We start from the raw sequence: 26056 nt of genomic DNA, 5'->3' as shown, positions 1-26056 counted from the left end.
CATTCAAAACAGTAGGAGAGAAACTTGTAATGCTTTCCAATGAAAGTTATTCGGGTGTAAGCATTACTTACACTTTATTTAGGTAAAGGATATGAGTTTCTCTTCTACCTCTGTCTGTATGCCAAAGAGGGATTCCAGAAATGTATTGACAAACAGATTAGCAGTTCAATACACACTTTTCACCTGTCATTTTTCCTTGCAAAGCTTTAAAATTCCATTATCTCTCTGGGTTTGGAAATAACAGGCGAATTATACACATAATGACCAATAAAATGATCTTACATTATTCAGTCTCTCTCTTTAAAAGTGGGAGCTGTTCTTTGCTACTCTACAATACACTTAGATTTTGTTTATTTGGAATTATATTACTCGATTTATTAAAATGTTAGAGGACACTACCCTACATTATTTAAATGAGCAACAGCTCAACCATTACGAGCTTTATACATGTTGATGCATATATACTAATAATGCTCCATTATTATCAACATATCATATTAATACGTAGCAGGACAAAGCAGAAGGTCTGGCGAGACAGCAAAAACACCCTTCAGCCATATTATGAGTGTTGATGTTGCATAGTTTGGCCACCGGAGGGCACTCTGCAACTTCCCTATTGGCAAGGTGTTTGGAATGCTACAAGCAATAACTAGCTGATTCCAGCAAAGCCGGTCAGATCATAAATTAGTAAATAAATAACTACACATAACAAAATGTTAGGGAAATCTGTTTATGTTTAATTTGCCTGAAAAATCGGCATCAAATAACATCGGCTAGGATGTTGGAATATCTGATTTTTAAGTCACCAAATATCGGTATTGGTATTGGTCTTAAAAATCCTCTATGCTCTGTTCAGCATGTAATTTTATTATAATTTTTTAAAATCTGTAACTGTAAAGTAACCACTAACTAAATTATCAGATAATTGTGGAAAATACAAAGTACAGTATTTCTGTCTGAATGTAGCAGAGTAGAATATGTAAATGTAACTTTTACTTGTTAAATAAATTTCCATCAGAGGTTTTGTTGAATGTTTTTGCTTAAAGACTGCCTTTCCAAGACAGGTTAAGCTTCATGTATCTTCTTTTAAAACTCTCAGGGAATTTTTCTATCCGCCCTCTGAGTGGTGCTGTTTCAATGTACTGCCATCTTGGATAAAAACTGGAATTTGATGGAGATTCCAGGTGCCTCTGACCAAAAAAGACACACATTTGAACTAAAACAAACAAACTGTCATCAAGTGTGAATTAGATCAATTTGTAATCATGTTGGATTTTAGTTTTACAGCACTGATATTAGCTGCATGCGTTTATACATCCCAAACCTCTATCAGTCATATACCTTCATCTGCTCATTTATGTAATAATGACTTATGAATAAAAATCTTAATTGAGATGACTAATCAATCAAAAAAAATAAAATAAGACTGCAAATAATGCAAGTCCATGGAAAAGTAAGAGAAGTATGAAAGGAAAAAAAAAAAACAACAACTTTCCATGTAATGAATGAAACCCAGCATTGTGTGCAAATGTATGCACACCTTTTATTTAGGGCAGAGAGATGGCCTCAGGTAAGCAGCACCTCTACAAACAACAGTGAACTCTTTCACACAAACAGTGCATCTATGTGTGGCAAACATTCAGAGCCAAATAAAAGAGTAAAAGTCAAAGAGAAGCGACTGTACGGGTAAAGGAAGGTGCTGACAAAGCGGTGGGAAAACCACAAGGTTTTTCAAACTGTTATACAGAATCAAGACACAGTTTTCATCATTAAAAACAATCTTCCCATTGCTCTAAAAAACAACTAAAAAACAACTCTATGGTTTAATCATTACTGCTGTAGTTTAAAATATCTTTAATGGTCTGAATCCTTCCTTTCATCTGCTACGTGAAAGTAATTTAGCACTCCTGAAACTGACCACAAATGTGTAATACATTAAAGTGAACACTTCTGCTCCAACACTGACTGACTGACAAACAGTCACAGTAATAGCAATACATGCATTTCGTCCTCATGTAACTTAAGTGATGGTGGACTTAATGTTCACTGAGATGCTTTACACATCTGAAGCGAGTTTATGGAGGCTGTTTTTTTTACTCCATTTGGCAATAAGTGGAAACCAATCACAGTGTGGGAAGCTGGGGGAAAAATATATCAAAAACACAAAACATCAGAATGCATTTCAAACCGTTTAGCTGAAATTGTAAAGCAGAAAACATCAGCGGTGATGTCTGAACTAGATCTGTCTTTGGCTTTTCAGATATTCCAGTTTCACGTCTTCCATCGTATCGTGCTCATCTCTGATATCCGACACCAAAACACCTACTCCATGTACCGATTCCTCACGCTGTACTCAGATAAGAACAGGCTACAGGTGTCTTAAGACAAGGTTTTAGTTTTGCTCCCTTTTAATGCCGTATGGTGAGATGCACTGCATCCATCCGCTGAGCAAAGCGAAAGTAGTCAAATTTGAAATCTTTTTACAGAGTGTCAGCTCGGTGTAAGGCTGCGCTTGATTTTTGAAGCACCTGCATGCCTGTTAAAAAACATACAGGGAGTCTGAAAGCTGTGACACCAGAGGAGCCAGTACGCAGCTCGATTTAAAAAAAACAAAAAACAGCTGACAAGTATATGGCCATAAAGTGACAGAAACACAGAGCAGACCAAAGTTTCTTTAAAAGCACAGATCAAACTGTAGCCAGTGGGATGAGCAGCTGAATGTGAACATCTATTTCCTGACCCGTTTACCTGGTTCAGGATTGCCGGGAGAACTGGAGCCTATCCCTGCTGTCATAAGGCGAGCGGTGCCGGTATCTCACATGGCAAAGAGAGAACCAGGCATCTCACAATCACACCTACAGCAAATTTAGAATCACCAATTAACCTGACATGCATATCTCTGGGAAGAGGCCGGAGCAACCGGAGAAAATCCGAGAGACAGAAATGCCCCAGCCAGCTGTCAAACCCACAACCTACCTACACTAACCGCACCACCAACACCACGCCACCCTGAATGTTAACATGCAACTTAAAGGTAAGTTTAACTACTAAGACGTTACCATGTCAACCCTCTTTTCTTACAGAGCCTGTTACAGTGCAAATACAGCAAATCCCTTTTGTTCTCTCCTAGCTACAACATCACCGCTAATGCTTTTTGTATCATTGTTAATTTAGTCCACAAAACTGGTAGTTACCTATAGGAATTAGAGATAAATATCAAGTGGAGACACCATTACTGTATATGCCATGAGTTAAAACACATAAAAAAAGTAAATCTGGGTATTTTCTTTACTTTCAGTCACTCAGCTTCAACCACAACGCCTCTAAAAGGCAAAGATCTACAAACTAATGTAAAAAGTGAACATTAAGGCAGCATGGAGAGATCCAATTAAACAGCACTGCTGCAATTTAAAGACATATTGCTAGCCTGAGCTGGGTTTGTAGACAACATCACGCAGCTAGGTGTGTTTATGTAGATGAATGTCAATGCCAGATACTTGGATTTGGTATCCTCCAGTTTGGGCTCCTTTAATATCAGATGATAAAAAACAAAGAAGACTGCTTGAGGAGACTGAAAAGGAGCAGTAAGCAGGCTCAGCACAGCAGTGATAGAGATGGTAAATATGGGGTTCTTCAATGTAAAAAAAACCCTTTACTGGCCAGGCAGTTTGAGACATTTTAGCCCAAAGCGTTTCCTGTACAAATGAAATAAATTAACTCAAAAAGGAACAAAAACATTAGCGGTCATCACATGACACCTTATAACTGCATTTATGTATGTATATATTTATATATAGTCTGTACAGAGCAGAAAATATAAACAGCAACTCTGTGCATGGAAGGCAAAAGTCTTCTTCATTCACTAAAAACTCTCTAAGTCACACTTTGAAACAACCTCACACTAGTGTAATGACAAGTGGTAAACGAGACAATGGGCCAGTAGATGGAAAATTTATGGATGCATGTAATGTGTCTGTGCCCCAGAATCCGTGTTTGAACTTCACACCTCTCTACTAAAGTGAAATACCCACCAACAACCCAGATTTAGCACAAATAAAGAGATGTTAATAATTAAGGGAAGAAAACTGAACAGAAATGTTAATATTATTTAAGGGTAGATATTTACAAATGAGTTTTTCATGGGGGGGGGGTTTCATGTACAGTTAGTACATGAAGAAAATCCATAAAGAAATGTGTTACCAAAAACAACATGCATGAAAAAGATTTCCATTGGTCCGAGTAAAATGCTAAAAACATGAAAACCCCCCAAAAACAAACTGTGATTGAAAATCCCCTCTTCATATTCTTCAAATTCACCAGAAAAGAAACAATCATCACACATGTACACACAATCATCACACATATCTAACAGATCCACCCCGACAGAAGGTGTAACTTGGAGAAAGGCACGACACAGGTGGACGTCCGTCTTCAAAGCTCCTCCGGTAACAGTTTCCGATCGCCTCTTTGACCCAGATAACTGCGTAGTGATGGCATCTCCCACAAAGGACGGACTGCTCAAAGGTTACGCAAGTCTCTGTAAGATCCTCACATTTATGCTGCATATGTTGGTCTGGAGTCAGATCTCATCGCTGAACTTCAGTTGTCAAGAATGTGCACTTGCATCTCGGGAAGCCAGCTTTAAATTTCACCTCACAACGACAACAATCCAACTTTTTTCCTCCTTCTCAGAGGGTATTGCGCTTGGTAAAGTATCTCAGCTGCTGCTCAGAATCTGCATGTGGAATGATGTGTTGTCCAAGCTTGGTATGACATTAACATAATCAGAGAGCGCATCACTGCAGCTGCACTCTGTATGCGCAGATGAGGAGCTTGACCTGAGGAGAGAAGATCAGACGGAAACGCTGCTGAGATGGTCAGACTTTTGGATCCTCTCTACTTATCAAAAGAAATTCAGCTTTATGATTGGATGACTGGCAATTCAAACCGTTTCCTGTTTTCTGCTGCAAAATGGTTTACTTTTTTTGACTCGAACAAATACAAAAAGTAAAGCTGATGATATTCTATATTTGAGTTATTAACATGAAAACCAGCAGTGAGGATATCCTATTGAAAAATACTGTGTGCGTTTCCAAAGTCTGATATTACTTTTTTGCCCAAAATCTACTAAAACACATCAAAAGCAACTGCAAGGTTACACTGACGTGTTTCTCCACTGACAGTGAGGGCAAAGAAAGATAAAACAGTAAGAAAACAGTCCCTAACAAAGGCATGCAACCTTAGATTGTGCCTGTTTTCATTAATGAAGCTCTTATATCTTTTATAACTTTCCTATGAAGGTAGTCAAGGCTGTGTCAGCATTTCTACACTCTCTGCTATGGGGAGGAATATCATTGTCATTTCAAAGGGAAGGATTGGCAGTTGGGGTTAATAAGGGAGCCACATTACCAAGAGCTCATAAGCAGATACCATTGCACTAATTAACCAAGTCATCGATAATTGAAAATGTAGGTGCTGATACAGGAAAAAAATAGAGAAGAGATCTGAAAACCTGGCTGCACATTAAAGATAGCTGTCTGTGTAGTTTGCTTCGGAGAAGAAAGCCGTCCCTGTAAAACTGTGTCAAAAATGACGCATTGGCGGTTAGACGCTAGGACAGAGGGGTGTGTGGGGGGGTCTATACATAAACCAGGAGTAAAAATAGGTTGGGCCTGTGGTTAGGTGTGTTACATTAGACTAAAAAAAATTTTCAACGTTAAGAAATTCTGTAGCAGATATGATAGATCATCAATATGGAAGTCAACAATAGCTGAGGACAGACTGAAGAAATCATTCTGTGCTTGAAATAATGAAATTTAACAAGCCAACAGATAACAATGAAATGAACTGAGAGTAACACTACAAATGAAACCCAGAGCATCCACTTCATTTATTAACTTACTTATAATGAAACTATATATCAGTGACCCACTTTAAAGATTTATACATGTTCTGGGGACAAACTGGGTTTGGATTGAATGCCAGTGAGAGTAGCACACAGACAGGCCCAGGTATCATCTTTGAGGATGAAGTGTCTTCTGTCACGGCTGAAAAAGACAAACCCACTCAGCCGCATGCAGTATCTTTTTAAAAATGGTAAAATCGGAGCATGAGAGCAAACGTTACAGGATTCTGGATGCTTGACAACATCAACTCTGACACAAACAGAAGCTTTGTTATTTGTGGTAGCTGGCTAAACTTAGATTGATGCTGCAGCCAAAAACCAAAGATTGCATTGAAAGGTTTCTGTAAAAAAAACAACTTTGTATATTTCTTTGGGTTGCCTTTAAGATAATGGACATGCCTGGTTCTACATGTAAATCAGTAATAATGACCGTTTGTGGTATTATTTATTCTTCTTTTAAATCATGAAAAATAAAATCATATTCCTCAGTTTCAAAAACATTTAGTCAGACTTCCCAATGGGCTGGTTAGAACCAGTGACCCTTGTATGCCTGATTAAGATGTTTGTGTCTCACTGTGTGTGTGTGTGTGCGTGTGTGTGTGTGTGTGTGTGTGTGTGTGTGTGTGTGTGTGTGTGTGTGTGTGTGTGTGTCACCTTGGCTGCTGGCGCCTCTGCAAGGCGAATGAAGAGTTTGTTGACGCCTGGATTCGGGCTGAAAGAGTAGATGAAGTGACTATCCTGAAACGTTGAAGACAAAAAGTAGAAGAGAATCAGCAACAATTAGCACTCTGGCCTAAATTTAAACGATTTAATGAAGTGAAGTACATTGAATCCAAACAGTGACATTAAACATGGCTGCATGGTCTCCTGTGAACTGCTTGTTCATTTGCTCAAAGCAGGAATAGTAAAAAGTAAAACACTGTAAAGAGAGACAGCTAGTGAGGGTAAAGAACAGACAAATGGCCACTGTGAATTATATCAAAAGAGGGTTTAATATAATAAAAATCAGATGGATTAAAATCGTTTTTCAGTTTTATTTTTGTTCATTTGTTTTATAGTATATCAAATTTCTTAATTTTATATTTCATTAATCACTTGGCACATTTTGTTTTTAACCAACTGTTGTATAATCATCATTTCAACCAACCAGGAAAATGGGCAGCTGGAACTTATCGTTGAGCACCACGGCGTGCACGCTGCAAGGTCCGCATAGCCTGGCTGTGATCTCATTCAGGAAGTTGGCATGGAAGATGAAGAGGAGGATACCTGAACCTGGAAGTAGGAGGGATGATAAAACTTTACAGAAAGGTTCGATTGGAATAGAAATTTATAGCCAACACATTAGTGGGATAATGTTCTAATGACATTTGAAGCCATTTTTGCACATCAACTCTGGAAAAACGTCGGGGTAATGTCCAGACCTTTCTCATACGAAGGCCCGGACACAAGTGATGTGCAGGAGGTACGATGTTTAGCCTTTGACCATGACCTCAAATGATTTCATTCTGGACTATAACCAGTGCTTGTCGCACAGCAACACAATCCATCATTACACTTTGTACTAGCTGAATAGCAGGTTCAGTTTACAGTTTAAGGTGAGACGGTGCAGCTAAAAACTGCAAACACTGGTCAACTTTGGGAGTTTGGGCTAATTTGCTTTCATAACAAGTCTTCTTACAGACTAATGGAAAGAAAATGTTCAAAATATGAATTTACATCTTTATTTCATAATACCTCATAATGTCTGCTGGAATTTACATTGTATGGTCTATGCCAGGGGTGGGAAACTCCAGGCCTCAAGAGCCAGTGTCCTGCAGCTTTTAGATCTCACCCTGGGTCAACACACCTGAATCAAATGATTAGTTCATTACCAGGCCTCTGGCGAACTTTAAGACATGTTGAGGAGGTAATTTATCCATTTAAATCAGCTGTGTTGGATCAAGGACACATCTAAAACCTGCAGGACATATGTATGTTCACTGGTAGCATCTGCTCACGTCCCTATTAATCTAAGCTGTTGCAGGTGTAAAACTGTCTTGTCCGCAGTTCCCTCATCTTTGGATATTTTCTCGTGTTTTGAAGCTAAAATTGAGGGTATATGTATATTTAGTTTGTAAATTACCTTTTCAAATAAATATGTATAAAACATCACAGTACAAAGGCAGTTTTATTTTCTCTCGGGATGTCATTTACAAAACATTTTATTAATGTTAACAGCCTAAAAGTTTAAGCTTTTAGATTTATGTTCTTGGAAAGACTGCAAATCAGCACAATGTTTAAAACAAATCACCTCATTTGAATATTAAAACGTACGTAATATGAATCAATTAAGAATTCTAATGTAAGTAGTGTTCGTCCTTTTCATCAGTACTCAGTATCTGATGTCTGCAGTGTTATCCTCCTTTTATCTAGTCTGTAACATCTAGTAAAGTTCAGTGCTGCATCGCATGTCTGTAAAAAACGTATCAGTAGCACAAAGCTACTAAAAGAGTAGCATCCTCGCCAAGCGTGGCCAGACATTGTAAAAACAAAAAATTCATGAATCTGTCTGGCAACAGAAAAACAGACGACCACGTCTCAAGTGAGGTGATGTATTTGCATATCAGGTAATGTAAAAATATGTAAACATTTGGGTTTACCCTCTGGTTGAGGCTGTGACTTGAAGGTAAAATCCATAGAGAAGTCCGGACCCTCACAAAGCCTGTGGCAGGCCAGAGGGAAGACGGGCTCCAGCAGCACCAGACGAGACTCAAAGTATGCTCGGATGGTGTCCTCCGCCACACTGGACAGCCTGCAACATAAATTAGTTTTAACGTGCTGTGTAACTAAATGTATTTGGTAGTAAAACTGGTCAGTATTACCACTACAGTGCAGGACAAAATTGACTGACATTCCCTTTGAGGACAGAAACCAAAGTAAATGTTTGTCTCTTTAAATATTAATTCACACTATGCTCTCTCCAACAACATCACCAAACTGATGAAACTATGATGTGGTTAGCACTCACATGCTGATGTGGTCCTTGATGAGGTCACACACCGTCAGGTTGTTGCTGTGCTTGGCGAAGTACATAGCTGTGTTCTGGTGTTTGGACAGGATGTTGCAGTCAGCTCCATACTCCAGCAGGAGGCGCACAACATCAGCATTCCCTCTTTTGCATGCCTAAAAGGAAGGACATAATGAACTTCTCTAAAGAAACCTCATACCTGTACAGGTAAGGACTATAAAATAAATATATAATTTCTGACTGAAGACCTGCTGTGAAACAGCACCATTTGTAATCTGCATGCAAATTGTAATTTTGTACTAATTAAAACCAAAGTGACCGTTAGTGTTTGTGTAGTGTTACCTTCATCAGCGCCGTCTCTCCACTCAGTGTCTGAGCATTTACATAAGCCCCGGCCTCCAGTAGGATTGCAACAGTTGTCAAACAATTCTGGGATGACACAAACACGAATCAAGTGTTTATAAGATGAAACAAAAGAGGCAGATGCCTTTATTTCAGAGTCTTTGACTGGTTTGGCTTTCACTGAGAATTTGAATTAAAATTGTATGCACAGCATAGTTAAAGGCTGCAGGATTAACTTACATAAAAGATAGAGTTACCTTTTCAGCAGCATGCATCAGGGCTGTAGTGCCATTCTTCTGTCGTTTATTCACTCTCACCCCCTTTTTAATCAGTAACCTGAGGATGTCATCCTGCCCCCCTATTGCTGCCAGCATGGTGAGGGTCATACAACTGCCATCCTGCACACAAACAGATAGACACAGAACTATAAACAAAGGCTGTAAAACAATACGCTTTTCACAGACCTGCAGTGGAGTCCATAATTTGCCCATTGCACTGTATAGAAATGCCTAAAAAATGAATTACCATGTACAGTTTTCTGGGCGAGTTTTGTACACAACACTGTGAAGAGAAGCTCCTTGTACAATGCCCCATTTGCAAACACAATGAAATCATTATTCGTATAATAATAAAGTTATAGTGATATCCCTGCTAAATACTTACCAATCCCGATTTAGGTACTAACCAGTGCAGGCAGTCAATATTCTGTAAGTTTTAGTTAGATATTTACCATATACCACAAACTGTATATAACACAGGCTTGGTTTCCTAATCTGAAAACAAAACTTAACACAGTTGTATCTTAAACCTGCATTCTTTTTAAAGACTTCCTGACCAACACGACCACCTTAAACAATGGATGACGTTACAGTGGCCATGTCTATCTTGGTGTCTTGAGAAGTACCACAGATATCATTGTTTACAATTTTACTTACAGAAGACTAACTGCTCAACTCCGGCAGCTTTTGAAGATGACAGTGTACTGATTAATAACCTGCTTATCAGTGTGCAAGTTTAATATCAAGTTTAATATCCTTGTGCAAAACTGAAGCCAATATAGTATTACGTAGTGATATATTTACTCGAACGTCTTCACAAAAATATGGGTAAGAAATAGAATTTTTTTTTAAATGTACTTGTAGTCTCAATATTAAAAAACTAAACAATAAACAAAAAAAAAATACTTGTGAAAAGGATAGTGAGAACCACATTTACATATGTGCATGACAACAATAATAATCAATATTTACTATTTAAAAAAAATGTATTAATTAATTATTAATTAATACAGCCTGTTTACCAAAGTAGCCTTGAGATTCTAGGAATATGACGACTTGTCATTGCACTGCTTTGGTGGATGAAATGTTTTGCATTTTTATACCATTACTTTTGCACAGAGTATAGATTCTTTTCACCCATATCTGGTTTCGTCTGCTGCTAGAACCACACACATCTACAACTACCTGAAGTCAGGCGCTGAAATGTGTAGGCACTGATTTGTGAGAATGAATTGGGCTTACTTGTTCTGACATTTTTTTTTTGCTAACTTTATCATCAAATCAGCATTTTATTACGTGGTTTATGACAAATGCATGCACCTTGAGATTTCCTGGAGTTTCAGCTATTTTAATGCTGTTTAGCAATAGTTACTTTGCTGACATGTCAATCTCAGATATTGAACATGTGTAACATGTTTGCACAGCCACTTTAAACATGGCTGTGCAAACATCAAAATATGTGACCAAGTATAATTTTACTGTTAGCATGAGTATAAAATAGTCTTGTTTATCAAATCAATACAGCTTGCAAACCTTCACCCACTAAATGGGAAATCATTTAACACTTTTCACCAGTTTTCAAATTTTAAGCCAAGAAGCATTTTATTGTACAAGCAGAGTTTTGATATGAAGTGTTAACTGAAGGCAACATGAAGACTAATACATAAAGTGCTTATACAACAGCAATAAAAACTATGTAACTTCTACGCAGGGAAAAACATTAGTTTTGCAACATTAAACAACAATGGTAGTGTCTGAACAATCATTTGTATACCATTCACAGATTCATCTTCCAAATACAGTTGTATATGTAAATACTGGTATACACTGCAACACAGATGTACCCTTTTTAACAAGGAGGCAACAACACAGGACAGGCGTGATGAAAATCACATGCCAATGTGCTATCTAACCTGGCTGTGTAACCTATCGCAGTCAGTCTTATGTGTGTCCAACACTAATAGCTTTGGTACGAAAGGGCGAACACTGGTTTCTTAAAAACAGGTTCACTACAGCTACTATTGATCTTAACAGAAAAGCTTTTAAATGTGAATGAAAGCAGCAATGCTGTCCAGTCTTTGAATATTTACTGGTAAAAATAACTCAAGATTAAATTTTCTTTGCAAATGTCCTGTCTATGGCATCTACAAAGTTGACTGACCTAAACAACAGATCATCAACACCACGACTCTTGTTGAATGTCCAGTCTGAAAGAAGCAACACACTGAACATGATGAAGTGCTTCACTAATTTCTTTTAACTGAAATGTGATCACTTTTTTTAGTCATTAGTCTCCAAACCTGTATCCATCACTCTGGGCTGAACTAACCAAGCCACAAATTCCTCCTTAAAATGAAATGCTAAATATACTTAGAAACCGTAAACAGAAACGAACATCCTCATCCTCTGTCTAATGTCTGCTAGACAATTATGCATACATTATATTGCCAAAAGTATTCAGTTACCCATCCAAATATTCCAATCGCTTCCACGGCCACAGGTATGCAAAAACAAACACCTAGGCATGCTGCGTCTGCAGGTATTATGACAAAGTGGAAGCCAGTGTGAACAACAGCAACCCAGCCATAAGGCAATTTGTTCTTGGCAACTGGATATTAATGTTATAAACATCTAGAAAATAAAAACATACTATAAAGTAATGTAAATGAGTCAAATGTAGTGTATTTTGACTAAAATTAGAGTACACTAAATACAATTAAATACTAAAATGCTTTACACAGACACTGTATGGGTATACAAAAATACAACACACCTTTTAGGCAGATTGTTAAAGATAAAGATAACAAAGGATAATAATAGATAAGTATTAAGTGGATCTTTAAAGAAAGAAAGTGCTTTTTATATTTCAGCTATAGATATACACACAGCTCCTAATTCTCTATTATCAGCAAGGAAGGTATATCATTACTGCTGCAAGCTATCTACACTATATGCTACTGGCTAAAGCAGGAATATAGTACACCTGGGCTTGTTTGGGTAAACAGCAAAGTAAATCTATCACGCTGGACGGTTTCACTGCAAAGGTTTGCTGGTAGGCTTTTGATTTCTAATCACCAAAACACATTAAAAAATGCTACTAAAATTGGTACAGGCAGTAAGACGGATGCATAAAGTACATGTCAAAGACAAGTAAAAATCCCCCTATAAACGCCCAGTCAGAGGCCATCTTTGCTCTAAAATGGGCTGCCCTGTTCATAGTGGAGGTGGGATTTCCAAACAACAATTGGTGTTATCATTTTTACAACTACAGTATGGGAAAGCATATTTGGGTGGCACCACTTGTCACCCAAACATGATTTCGCTAGTGAAACATTACAGGCAAAAAAAGAGGTTCAATCTCCTAAACGATCACAAAACCCAATTAGAATATTTCCTAGAGACAACCTGACAGTGTTAGATAGTATATGCATTCTAAGCTTATTTTCTTGTAAGCCAAAGCTACAGTACAAACATCCCTAATTCCACCCATTTAGTGTATATTTGTGCAATTGATTGCTTAATTTATACTTGAATGTGATCCGGGATACTCTGGGGTCTTTAATTTGAAGAATAAAAGGGCTGCCTATAAATGTCTTGTGGCTAGTGACACCAAGACTAAACGATGGTATGTTACACTAATTTCCATCAGTTTAATTTTTATTCCTTATACAAATTGAGGTAAAGTGATGTCCCTCACACATCTAAGACCTTGCTGATAACGTGTGGTTATACTGCATGTCAAATAACTAACATTTACAGGGACAGATAAACAGGACCATCCCACTCAGAGTTTGAATTATGAGTCTCTGGATCTTGTCCTCCACTTTGTTTGGATGCGACAGTATGACCTCTTCTTTTGAGTGACTGAATAGAATTATGTACAAAATATTTGACCTCCCTCCATGTTCTGCTGCTTAAGGCAGGTTCAGCAGCTAAACACGCATCACAGTCCTTTTTGCCCGGCACTTTTACCAGCTTACAGAAGTCTCCAAGCTGTCGCCTCACTGCTGCCTGTTCTTCCTCACTCCACAACCTTTTGTTTCTTTTTTGAGGCTTGACAGCTGGATTGATTCGTTTTCCTGCAGAAGACATAGGTGTGTTTTCAGGTACCACCGGACTTCTGTCAGAAAGACTGGGTCCGTGGATTGTTGGGACAACCTGTGCGGCTGCAGGGCCCCTCGGTGGGCTTAAGGGGTAAGGTGGTGAACTTGAATGATTTAGAGGTGTAAACGAAGACATAATAGGCCTACTTCCATCATTAAGTGTTGAGAATGGATTGACCATTGGAGAACTTATAGTATTTAACTGTGTGAATGTAGGAACCATTGAGGTACTTGGAGTATTAAGAGAGGTAAACGAAGGAATCATTGGTGACGTTGTAGTGTCCTGTGGTACATACACAGAAGGAGGTGGCATGTTTGTAGCATTCTGTGTATATGAAGGAGACAATGGCATAATTCTGCTGTTTTCTGAAGTGTATGGAGGAGGCATTAGGGCATTTGTAGTGTTGTGTGGGGTAAATGTAGGAACAACTTGCGTATCAGTAGCATTCAATGGTGTGAAAGTAGAAATCAATGGTTGACTTGAATGGACCATATCTGTACTAGATGAGCACAAGGATGCGTAACTTGAAGTAATCTCTTGGCAGAATGGTGATGCATCTTCCAAGTTGGCTGCTGGTGGCGGCGGCGGCATTGTCATGCAACAACTTGAACTTTCTCTCAAGTTATCTGGGTCGACTGCTGTCATAGTACACACAGTGCTTGTGTCTTCCAAAGTTGCCTTTGTGGTTTGGACTCCAGCTTTTGATCTCTTTGGATTCAAAACATTAAGGTTCCCCTCAGACTTCTGTATGTTATTTCTCCTACGTATTGTCTGTAGTGTGTTGTGTACATAGTTTTTAACGTCTGTCCAAGATCTTCCTCCGAGATCTGGCTCAGCAGCTATGCAAGCATTGCACTCCTTTTTGCCTGGAACCTTCATCCTTGTGATAAATTCACTCAAATAACGCTTCACTGCAGCCTGCTCATTCTCACTCCAAGGTCTTCTTTTTAAAGCAGGCTTCTGTGCAGTTCCTAAAATGACAAATATTGAGAATCACTGCAAGATAAAATCTTTATCCGATTTAGAATGCAGTTTAAATTTTTTTTTTGCTTCATTAAACCTGGTAAAATTTCTGATCAAGACCTTGTAATAGAGTAAAAAGTTCAAGAACAAAGTAAATTGACTCAGAGAGCAGCTATCAACAATATTTCGATAGAACAAAAAGGTACTTACCATCTTTTGCACTGCTGACTGGAAGTGATGGCAGCGTTCGATCCATCTTGAGCAGCTGTTTGCTCACTTCCTCTAGCTGGGATGCGTTTTTTAAGAGTCTGTAACACTCCTGGCTGCTCTTTCCCAACAACTTGGCCACTTGATCCAGTTCATATTCACTAAGGCTCATTAGCTGCCAGCAGCTGGCAATTTGCTCTCTTAGTGATGAAGAAAGAAGTGCTTCTGGGTTTTTAACTCCACATTCCACTGCAGCCCGTCGGAAACAATCCAACGCTCGGATGAAGGATGGACCTTCAGTCCGTGCAAAAAGGTATGGGTTTGTTTTTGACACACCTGCTCGTTCTCTATTTTCAACAAGCAAGTCAATAGACAAAACCATGCGTTCTGTTAAAAGAACCAGCATGTTCCTTCCATACTGACCTTCTAGTTCCAACCTGGTCAAAGCGGAACCAAGCTCCAGCTCTAATTTTGTGCTTTTCCTTATTTGATCTGCAGAGGGCACAAATATTCCTTTGCTCTTTCTCTGAATGTAGGTTTGCAAAAGCAGTCTACCAATATTTCCTACCCTTCCTCTGTTAAACAGACAGACATCAGCTAAAGTTGCTTCACTGAGCTTTTTCCACGTTGACAAACTAGGACTTTCTTTCAGCTCCTTTCTGGCTTCGTCTCCTTCCTCTGTGATAAACCTGTGAAGTTTCATCAAGTCTTCTGTCACGGTTGATTTGTCCAGTTCCACTTTCTTGACTTCTTGCTTTAGAGAGGAGGCAAGCGTTTTGCGAGAAAAACACTCATTCCATTTTGTATCAAGAAGTTGTATGAATTTTTTCACTTCGCTTTCTGATTCACTGTCCTCTGTCATGCGACTCTCACCAAAAGCAATTTCTGCAGCTCGTTTCAAAGAGTATCCAATCTTCGTGACAAGGGAAATGCTTTTAAACTTACTGGAACTGGGGTCAAATCCACTAATCCTTTTGACCCCTTGAACAGCTAATTCAAATCGGGATGGCAGACATATTTCATGCAAGTACTTTACACTCCTGTCCAGCTCATTTACGGCAAGCACAAATCTACCCAGTTCCCTCATTTTTTGTGCAATGTAAGCAAACTGAGACTTGTCATGCTCATATTTAACAGACAATGCATTGCCATATTTACAAATAAGGGGGTCATTTCTGATATGCCTCGAGATGTCATCTTGATGCATAATGTGGATGATTTCCTCACAGCCACCAGTTAAGAACTCTGACATTGGAAGCAGCCGGGAGGCAGCACTGTGACCTCTCGTTCTTTTTGTTTTCTCAGAAGATTTCTCGTCTCCTTTTCTAGCTTTACATGACCTTTCGTGTCTCCATAAATCAGTTTTGCGATAAAATGCAAAACAATGTTGACAAGGTAAGAAGTCACGAACTGATATGCTGGGTTTCTTGACCTGTTTCTTGGTCACAATTTCCCCCTCGCCACTTTTAAGAACCTGGCAATTATGTTCATAATCTCCTCTATTGCGAATTTGATCAAGCAACGCCTGTCTGACTTTGGAGCCTTTTGGAAAGTGTATTGCATGGGCAACATCCGTTTCCTCCGCGTGTTTCCTTTCCAAATGCTTTGCAAGTTGAGTGAAAGCCATTTTGCAGTATAAACAGAAGTGTTTCTTGCATGACTCTTTCTTCTCTTCATCCAATATGCGAGTTGTCATTTGATGCACTTTCTTACAAGTCCTTGATCTTGTTGGTACTCTCTTTTCCACAGTTTTTGTGCAGCGCCGTAATCTTTTAACCGTTTCTTTCGTACTTGATACAGATAGAACCATATCTGTAATACCTGCCCCTACATCTCCTGGCTCGTCGCCTGAGTCATTTGCTTGCTTAGGGAGGTTTTGTTTATTTGACAGTACTTGATCCGAATGATCAAAATTCAAACTAATTTTACTTGACAAACCACCCATTGTGTCATCTGACGTCTCGTTGTCTTCTCCATCCTTTTGGTCTTCCTTTCCTTGACTTTTCTGCTTGGTAGGTGAACCAAATGCTGTGTGTTCTGATTCAGTAATATCCTCATCATTTTTTTGATCATCCGAATCTTGTGGGATATTTTCTTTTGCAGTGCCTGCTTCATTTCTTGCACTGTCAGTGTTAGAAGTCAATCTAAGAGCATCACTCGAACTTCTCTCTTCAATCAAGTTCCTCTCTCCTTCAAATGACTTCTTCTCACCAATAGTACACGCCTGTAAAAGAACAAGTATATGTAAGACTCAGAGCCAAATCAGATCCCATGAATAATTTTGGTAAATTTGAAACACAGACTCTTGGGGAAAATGTAGAAGGGGATGCTTAAATTTGTTTTTAATTTTGGTAGATAAATGGTTCTGACATTTTTTAATCATTCATATATTTTTATACTCCTGTTTAGCACATCAGCACCTTGGCAATGCCCCCAACCAAGATCCAGGCCCATTCAAACAAGAGTCAATGTGATGGCCCAAGGTTTAGTAACAAAACTCCCTCCTGACACCTCAAGTCTCAAGTACAAAAACCACATGTGACCCATTCAAGTACAGTTAATGGCTTTATTGGATCAAGCAGCGTTTTGACATCATAAATATCTAACCAAGTATATGTAGTAATGGGGTGTTTGATGAAATGCTACATGAAGAAAACAGAATGTGCACTGACACTAGACCTACATCCCTGGTTTGAAATAAACAAATACTTAAAGATAAATTTTGGCTGGGCATACCAGTATTTTTTACAGAGCTCACTGGTAATTTAACACATCATGCCTCCAGAACCAGGCCAGGTACAAAAGTAAAATATGTTAATACCATGTCCAGCCATTCACATAATAACAGTGACGATGAATTTTGTCATCTATGCTTTCAAATGTTTCATCTAAAAGAAAATGTAATAAATGGTGGCTACAGGTGCATGCTGCGCATATTGTGTTATGGTAATGATGATGACACATATTCTGAAAGCATACATTATGTACCTGATTCAAAGGGTTCATCTTGTCCAAGTGCTTCATGTCTTCGGTGTTTTCAATCACTGGCTTGTTCACTGCAATGTAAAATGATATCACAGTCTCTAAGGTGCACACATTACAATTTACATAGCAATTAGTGAATGTTAGGTCTAAGTTAGCACAAATTTAAAGATTCATTTTAGACATCAAAATAGTGCAGGGTGGTGGTATGTAGGATTGCATGCACCGAGATTTTAACCACATAAAATACAACTTCAATAACAATAATTTATATACACTAATAATGGCTCTATCTGTCCTACCGAGCCTTGAATTAAGATGGTAAATTAAATAAAAAATGCTCCTGAACTTGCTGAAAATACCTAGCAATAAGAATTAATTTAATCACATCCACCTCTGTCATATTCTTTCTACTGTAACACTGTAGTTCAGTCTGAAAGTACATAACATGGCTCTGTAACTCAAAGCTACTCAAGTATAATTCAGCTTTAAAACTCTACTAATTACAACAGTGTAGGTTCTGCTATATAAGAAAACTTTTATAGTATACTTTCTAGTATTACACTAGCATTTCTAACAAGCCATATTTATGTTCACCAGCATTTGAGACCACATCCTTACCTGGCTTTGTTGCAGAAGGTGCTTGGAGTTCAAGAAAACATCTCAAGGAGTTGGATCATTGGCGGACATTAAAAAGTAAAGTCTTTGGATGCGGATCTTGAAGAAAAGATTACTTGGAGCACAATACGAAAAACAAAATTGTTCTTCCATCTAAAAGCGATGTATAGTTTTATCATTAGGATGCTTCAAACGCGATGGGATAAGCTATTTTTTTTCACGTTTTCTCATCAATATTTTCCTTTACTGCTGATTTACTAAAACATTTTACATATCGGACACAAACGTATTATTGTAACAGACAGGGAAAATTGTTAGTTTATAAGTAGCAGTTTTATGTCATAATAAATATCTTTTTGATATTTTTGTAAGAAGTGTAAAGACTGTGCTCAACAAAGCTAATATTAGTTTATATGTTAAACACTGTTTAAAGTGTCAAATATGCTTTTAACGATGGTTATGCCTAATGTTTTCCAGTTTCCATTTATTTAAAACAATGGTTCTTCTTTCGTAAAACCAAATGTAATTCTGATGCAATGCTAATTATGCATTTGTAACTAGGGGAACTATAGGGAAAATATTCATGTCTACAAGTGTCATATGTGACAGACATAGTGTGATGGACCATAGTCACCAACTGAATTCATATACATTTTTAATAACAGTGCAATCCCTTCAAAACACACACGCACACACTCACTCTTGGGGCCAACCAAGGTGCAAGCTGTGGAATTCTTTAAAATGTGTTTGTGTCTTAGATTTGAGTGCTCAAAGTCTTGAGATATATAAAAACCAAAAATATATTGAAGTAGGGCAGAAACTAGCGAGGAAATAAAACAGACAGCTGGGTAATGTTTATTAGAACATACCTCTTGGTCCAGATTGTAGTCCTCTTTGGAATTAAGTGCCAGTTTTACAGCCATGTAATCTCCACTTTTTACAGCATCTCGCAAGTCATCTGACAGAAACAGGTGAGGAACAAATGAAGTTTAGAGATGAAGTCTTTATAGAAAGATCTATAAATATAGAAAAAAAAAAAGCCTATTTATTCAAATCTCATAGATCCTCCTTAAAATAATGATGTGACCTACTGTGGACACAGAATTCTTTTTATTACATTAACGGACATAAAACAGTTTTTCCCTATATTTTTGGTAAACTGCACTCAGAACGAATAATTTGGATGGTAAACAAGTTGTGGTTTTCTCATGGCTTGTTGCAACTAAAAGCAAAAGTCTTCTAAATACCAAGATAGTCATAAGGAAACACTCACTTGGTGACAAAGGTGGACCTGACAAGATCTCATCCTCTCCGTTAAGATGTTTCTGGAAATCATCCAGAGTCATCCAGTCCAGATTAAGGTCCATTCCTAGACTCAAAGTGGCCTGGCCCTTGTCTGTAAAACAGACAACACAAAGTAGTAAACTGGGATTTCACTCAGAAAATAAATCTAAAATCAATGCATTTGACAAGTGAAGGGTGACTGTCATATTTGGAGGCATTTGTTTAGCCAATCAGAAACATACCAGATTTGTCAGTGCCCTCTGGTGGGTTCTGGGTATCATCACATGCCATAAAGAGTCTAGGCTCACTGTCCTCCCTTTTCTTTCTCCTGTCATCAGAAGGGGTTCTCCGCTCCCAGCTTTGCCGCTGTGGTTCATCCGTCTTATCCCTACGCTCCCGGGTATCATCGCCAGGCTTCGATTTTGCCACTGACTCCTCTTCCCGCTCCTCGGTGTCCAGGCTGAAGCCATAACTCTGAACTGGTCGGGAAACTGACATTGAGGGCGGCAGACAAGATAAAAATACTTTTTGAACAACGTGTCATAAAAATCTAAGACATCAAAAAAACAGCTTGTTCTTTTATTGTTCCTATTAGGAGTAGACCTAATACTCACTTATAACCCTGGACATATGTTGGAATAGAAGAAAAAAGGTTTGAAATCTCAGGAAAGTCCATACATGTCAGTTTAAAGAATAAAAACCTGCAAACATGGCGAGTGTGTGCGTTTGTGTATACGCACTCAAATGCTTTTGTTGCAGTTCCTGATTTTATGCAAGTTTGCTAACAAGGAACTACAGTGTGTCACAATTAATTAAAAATACTAATAATGAATGAGCTAAACATAGCTATTTGCAAGCTATTTGTGATTACTCTGATCATCACCAAGTCCTGAGACTGCTGTCAATCACTGCGACACACATTCCTGACACATTTTGTCTTCAGACAGACAGCTGGTCAGCAGACGAACTATATAAAATACACAATAATAAATAAAAAAATATCTTTTGATTGTTTGACAGATCAAATATTTGACCAACACATCTGATTTCAAAGAAAAGATGTTTCTAATGCTGCATGTTATGCTCCTGACATGCTGCAATGTGTTACATTTACTTTAAATCTTCTTACAATACAAGGAGATGCTGGATGATACTTTTTAATTACAAAATACTACTAATTTAAACCCTTTTTCTATGATGACCATTTATACAGCACAGTTCTTTGTGTTCATTAAAAGGCAAACTACACCCTGGCATGAAACACTTGGGCAGGAAGGGGTTAAAGATGCAAAGACGTGTAGACTTTGTTTTCACACACCATAGTCTATTATAGCTCTAGGTTTACATTTCTGTGATCTGCTCTCATCTGGGACATGTACTATGAAGCAAGTTTAACATATTCAGGATCTATTTTCCTCATCTGGCTTCACTTACAGAAAGTGAAGCCAGATCAGCGCTCCCACTAAGAATTCACTCGAAGATGATTATCAACTTGATGGGGATTCCTAATATGGCTATAAGCGTGTTCACATAAAAATGGTGCTGTTGGCACCACAAGACCAATGACAAGCATTGAATTAGCCTGCTGACAGCAGAGCGGCTGGTTTTACAAAGGAAGGATAAAACTATAATATTAGAAAATATCAAGAGGTGAGAAACAGAATAGAGACTGAAATCAACACAGCTGCTGCAGATAAATAAGAGACGTGTTTGAAGGGAGCAGTTTAGTATTAAAAGCGCTGTTTGAAGGTGCTTTGGTCGCAAAGACTGGAGCTACTACATTAATAAAGTTTAGCTTATTTGAAGCCAGCAGGAAAAAGCTGGCAAAAGTGTTTTTTGTAACTTAACTGAGTATCACAGCTGTGTCATTAAGACACGGGAGAATCTGACAGATTACAGTTTTTATTCCACTCAAGTAATTTTTATATGTGCTTAAGGCAATTTTAACTTTACTCAGTCAGTTGCAGTATAGTGGCATTTCACGGTCTGAGAGCAAATTCCCCCCCCCTTTTTTTGTTGCTTGCAGCAAACAGAAAAAGAATAAAGCTGCCTCTAAGAATCTATATTAGTCACTAATGCTCATCAAGGAAAGACAAACGCTTTAGCTGCTCTTACAAAGTTTTAGACTATGATTACTATCCGTGCACTGGGGTCTGAGCGATCTCGCAGGAATGGTGACACCATTTTCTGGAGAACTGACTGATTGGTATATGGTGGTATTTTATACCCTGGTATAAAAATGAACCATCTATTTGGGTTAAACCCTCACAGGCCTCTGGAAGACAGAGCTGTTATTAGAGTTTTATTGTAGGGCAGTAACCTCCTTGGCCCTTTAAGGTCAATTTTTGGAGACCGAATAGCAACTAGTTTTTTTTCCTGTCATGGATAAGGTCCTTTATGCCCAGCGGGATTTGTCTGAAGCCACATTGTGTTAATCTGATTTAAGTTCAAGTTTCATGCATACCATCTGATTGCTTGGTCCTCTCCGTCTTCTCTGGCTCTTGTTTCTGAACAGGAGACTCTTTGGTTGTTTTGGGAATCTTCTCAATTTTTCCCAATACCTAATTGTTGGAAACAAAACAACAACAACAACAAACTGTTAACACGCTGTATTTCTTCTTTAGAGGAAAACCTCTGAGTAGCATACCCTGTTTAAAATAGCAAAGAACATCATCTGAAAGATCACGTTATGTTTTTTGTTTTGGGTTCCATTTATGAAATACTGGATGAAAAAGTTGAAATGGAAACAAAGTATACACCTTTGTGGGTTTGCTGCTGCTCTTCTCTGTGGTGGGTTGATTCCTGCGGGGGGCGCGATCCTTGGCCTCGCAGTTTAACAGGAACTTTTCAAAAAGGTTAGTTGAGCCTGTGGTGTCCTTCTGTCCCATTATCTCCTCCTTGGTAACCTCCTCCTCCTTACTCTTGGTGACACCAACAGCTGTAACAGAGGACGAGGACGACGAGGACGATGTAGATGGGACTTTGGGTGGTGCAGACGCACTCTCCTGCCCTTTGCTCTTTGCTTTCTTATGTAGGGTGGAGCTGTCACTGGAGTCTGATTGTAACGCAGTATCCTCTTTTGCTTTAGAACTATGACTCTTCAGTTTTTGGAGGCTGCTTTCTTTCTGAGCAGAATCTGTCTTTTTGTTCTTTTTGTCGTGGATAAGGTCCTTTATACCCTGCAGCTTTACTTCCCACTTCCCCTTTTTTTGTCTGGACTTGTCGTCCAAACCGGCTTTTTCCACCGATTTTGTTAAAGTCTCAGTTGATGCAGAATCATCCATTTGGGACTCTGACGGGCCTTCGCTCACGTCATCTTCCAGCGGAGCAGCGGCCTCGTCTTCAGAGGTTTCAATCTTCCTCTCTTTCTTCCCCTTCTTTTTCCTCCCATTGTCACCCTTTTCTTTTTTATGCTTCCCTCCCTCTTTTCCCTTTTCCTTCCTGTGTTTCTTGGAGGGAACAGGGTCATCCTCTTCCTCTTCAGATTCAACCACACGTTTTTTTGATTCAGTCTTTCTCTCCTTGGGTGGAGAAGTTGGGGCTCTGTCTTCTTCCTCGTCGGTTTCTGGTGCCGGTAGGGGCCTTAACTCTTCTTTCCGCTTGTCCTTCTTCTTTTTCTTTTTTTCCTTAAGAAGCGATTCTTCTTCCTCCTCTTCTTCTTCCCGGACTTTCTTCTTCTTTTTCTTCTTCACGGGTGCCTCTGTTGGTCGGTCTTTGTCGCTGTCACTTTCCGAGTCAGCATCAAACACGTCACTCTTTGGAGGCAGTGGTTTCTAAAGAGAGAACGAGAAGGGTAATGTCACATTTTGGTAATAGAAATTACTTTTTGACCTTCTGACTTAAGGCTCTATAATAGTTTTTCATAAGCAATTAGAGGTCAATAATGCTGCCAACAACATTTTGCCCCTTCATTTTCAAAACGATGTCCAGACAGGTGGGAAAATAACATCGATAATAATCTTAATAACAGACAAAATTTGTTTTAATCTGTTGTGCATTAGTTCTATAATCGAGAAAGTAAAGATCAGATTACTTATATTAAAAAGGCTTTAAAAAAAAAAGTCAAAGTTACAGGCAGTTTGCTTCTGGCTTAGAAACAAAGATGTTTGCTTGCAACATTTAAAAGAATAACTATACCAAGAGTCAGCATGGCACTTCATAAACACTATACCGAAACCCAAGGGCGTAACTTTGGGTTCAACATGCGTAAAGCTACATCTGTGCAACAAGACCAACCAAGTCCCACATAGTCGGGTGTGCAAAAAAATGTATTTGCTGCTTGATGTGTTGGCAGTGGTTACAATGCCTCATGCCCCTGTAAATAATGCCCCTGCCTAATTGCTTGAAAGATCAGACTTACCACACATTTCTTGGTTTCTGCCTCTTTCTTGGCCTTAGCTTCAGCCTGCGACTTCTTAAAAGCCAAGAGGACTTCGCGACAGTCTTCTAAATGGGCCTCCGGTTCCCACGTGTCATCGTCAGAGCAGTAGTTCTTCCAGCGAACTCTGTACAGCACTTCACCCTGAGAACAAGAGAGCGAAGATGTAGTGCTTAGCATGACCTGCCCCACTGACCTGACCTGACAGTGAGATCACGAGCCAACAGGATCTATAGAAATCAGAAGACTTCCACATGACAGCTGAGACACAAGCAAACACGGCTGACAGGCTAGCGATAGTGTTAATTATGGTATTTTGAATGATCCTGTCTGTCTTTATAAGTTCTAATATCAAAACGTTTAGTGAGGAGGAAAAATCAAAACATAAAGCTGCAGTGAGAACTTGCTGAAAGAAAGTGTGCAAAACAAAAAGTGTAAGAGTTGCAAAACACTGCTAGTTTCACAGCTGACTTTTGTGGATTAAGAGTGACTGAACGTGAGCAAGAAAGATGCAAAATCCTGTAAAGCAGAAAAAGGTGTGAATATTTTCAGGCAATCTTTCCAGGGGGATGACGACAGCGCTGCATCAGACTGTACACATATGAAGTTAAAGCACCAGATATCTAAAAGGTGCAGAAGTGCCCACTGGGCACTCCGTACTGTTCAGACGGACCACAGCTTAACTTCCTGTGCATGTGTTTACTACGCAGGTGGCACAGCCCAGAGAGACTCCAGAGTTTACAAAGACCAGCGGCAACAAGTCTAAAAGCAAGGTGTTGATAATATCTTAGTAGAGATAGTATTACCTCACATACTACCTCAACAATCAATGTGCAAGTCACAGAATTTGATTCAAGAGCTCAACTGGTCAGTAATCCAGCCTGTACTGTCTCGCTGCTCTACTGTGAGTAGTGATTTCTCCTTTCTTTTGGTGCTATTCAACCAAATTCACTTATAGCTGTCTTTAAAAACAGTGCAATTTAACATTTGTAACAAGACCTGATACTCACAGCAATCTTCACAGCAATCTTAAAAAGAAAAGGTAAAAAGCCAGAAAGATAGCAAATGTAGCTAAATGTTAGCTGCTGGGGTCATCTTTGTTTATGCACGGGTCTAAAGCATGTTTGTCCGCTACTTTATACAGTTAGAAATGCAGCGGTCACAGGGCTCACCCATTATTAGCTGGTGTAAGTAAATTCAGTGTTAACAAACAGAAAATCCCACCAATCTTCTCACAAGCTGCGAGTCATGCATTATTCGGGGATTTAGACGATGTAGCGCTGCAGCTAGGAAAATACGATGAAAATATGTGAAAGCCTGCAACGGGTCCGTCCTTGGCCTCAGCAGGGGAGAGCCGAGCGGACATCATGGGACAAGTTGTGCTTGGAAAAGATGTTATGTATGGAGGAACAGCGAGCCACGACTAAAACCAGAAAACGCATGTAATAAAGTAACACACAAGCAATTTTGTGCATGCAAATCCACTGCAGAAACGCGATTCCGCTAACATAAACGGTCTGTCCGCCGTTGTTGGTGGGCTATGCCTCGTGAAAGTGGACTGAAAGAAATGCCAGCCATGTTTGCAAAGCTAGCCAGGCGGCTACGTAGCACTTAGCTATCTTTACCTCTTCCACCCGCATGTCAATGATCTTTTCCACTTCGTACACGTCTTCTTCCTCATCTTGTTCGCTGTCCGCGGGCTCTACCTTGTCGGTTTCAGCCGCCATGGCTGCGTGGTAGTGTTGGTTTACTAAAATCTGCCTGTTTTGGGTTTTGCACTCGAAAAGGCCGCCGTGTTGACAGAGGTAGGACGCTGCCGTACCTAGTGGTACTACGGTACTACAGACTGCACTAGCTCTGCAGCTCTGAGAGGGCTGTGCTGAACGCAGGGCAGTTACCGCCCGCAGTCACGAGAGGCGTTCAAATGCTGCTCTTAACCGTCGAACGTATCATTCCTAAATAGTATTTACCAAAAAAAGCAATTTATT

The 26056-nt window shown here is 39.1% G+C and overlaps 1 protein-coding gene across 3 annotated transcripts; it reads right to left on the bottom strand.

Annotated features, from left to right (window-relative positions):
* Positions 1–1523: 1523 nt before the first annotated feature.
* mphosph8 (M-phase phosphoprotein 8) lies at positions 1524–26010 on the bottom strand. Of its 3 annotated transcripts, XM_005475317.4 has the most exons (14): positions 25694–25993; positions 24051–24212; positions 22450–23463; positions 22155–22251; positions 19933–20181; positions 19680–19802; positions 19276–19364; positions 9512–9652; positions 9255–9341; positions 8913–9067; positions 8545–8696; positions 7053–7177; positions 6560–6643; positions 1524–4838 (listed from the first exon to the last, which is right to left on the bottom strand). In XM_005475317.4, exons 1-14 carry the CDS (start codon positions 25793–25795, stop codon positions 4797–4799), a joined length of 2622 nt encoding a protein of 873 aa, XP_005475374.1. In that variant the 5' UTR covers positions 25796–25993; the 3' UTR covers positions 1524–4796. The 3 variants fall into 3 exon arrangements, with proteins under 3 accessions (XP_005475374.1, XP_019208652.1, XP_013120424.1); XM_019353107.2 differs by lacking the exons at positions 1524–4838; positions 6560–6643; positions 7053–7177; ... (2 more) ...; positions 9255–9341; positions 9512–9652 and adding exons at positions 11108–14607; positions 14810–17030 and having other exon boundaries at positions 19933–20169; positions 25694–26010; XM_013264970.3 differs by lacking the exons at positions 1524–4838; positions 6560–6643; positions 7053–7177; ... (2 more) ...; positions 9255–9341; positions 9512–9652 and adding exons at positions 11108–14607; positions 14810–17030 and having other exon boundaries at positions 25694–26009.
* Positions 26011–26056: the final 46 nt, after the last annotated feature.

This window comes from Oreochromis niloticus, linkage group LG16, assembly GCF_001858045.2.
Source record: "Oreochromis niloticus isolate F11D_XX linkage group LG16, O_niloticus_UMD_NMBU, whole genome shotgun sequence".
Taxonomy (NCBI): Eukaryota; Metazoa; Chordata; class Actinopteri; order Cichliformes; family Cichlidae; genus Oreochromis; species Oreochromis niloticus.
The sequence above is the reverse complement of the archived record's forward strand: the minus strand, read 5'-3'. Positions and strand labels throughout refer to the sequence as shown.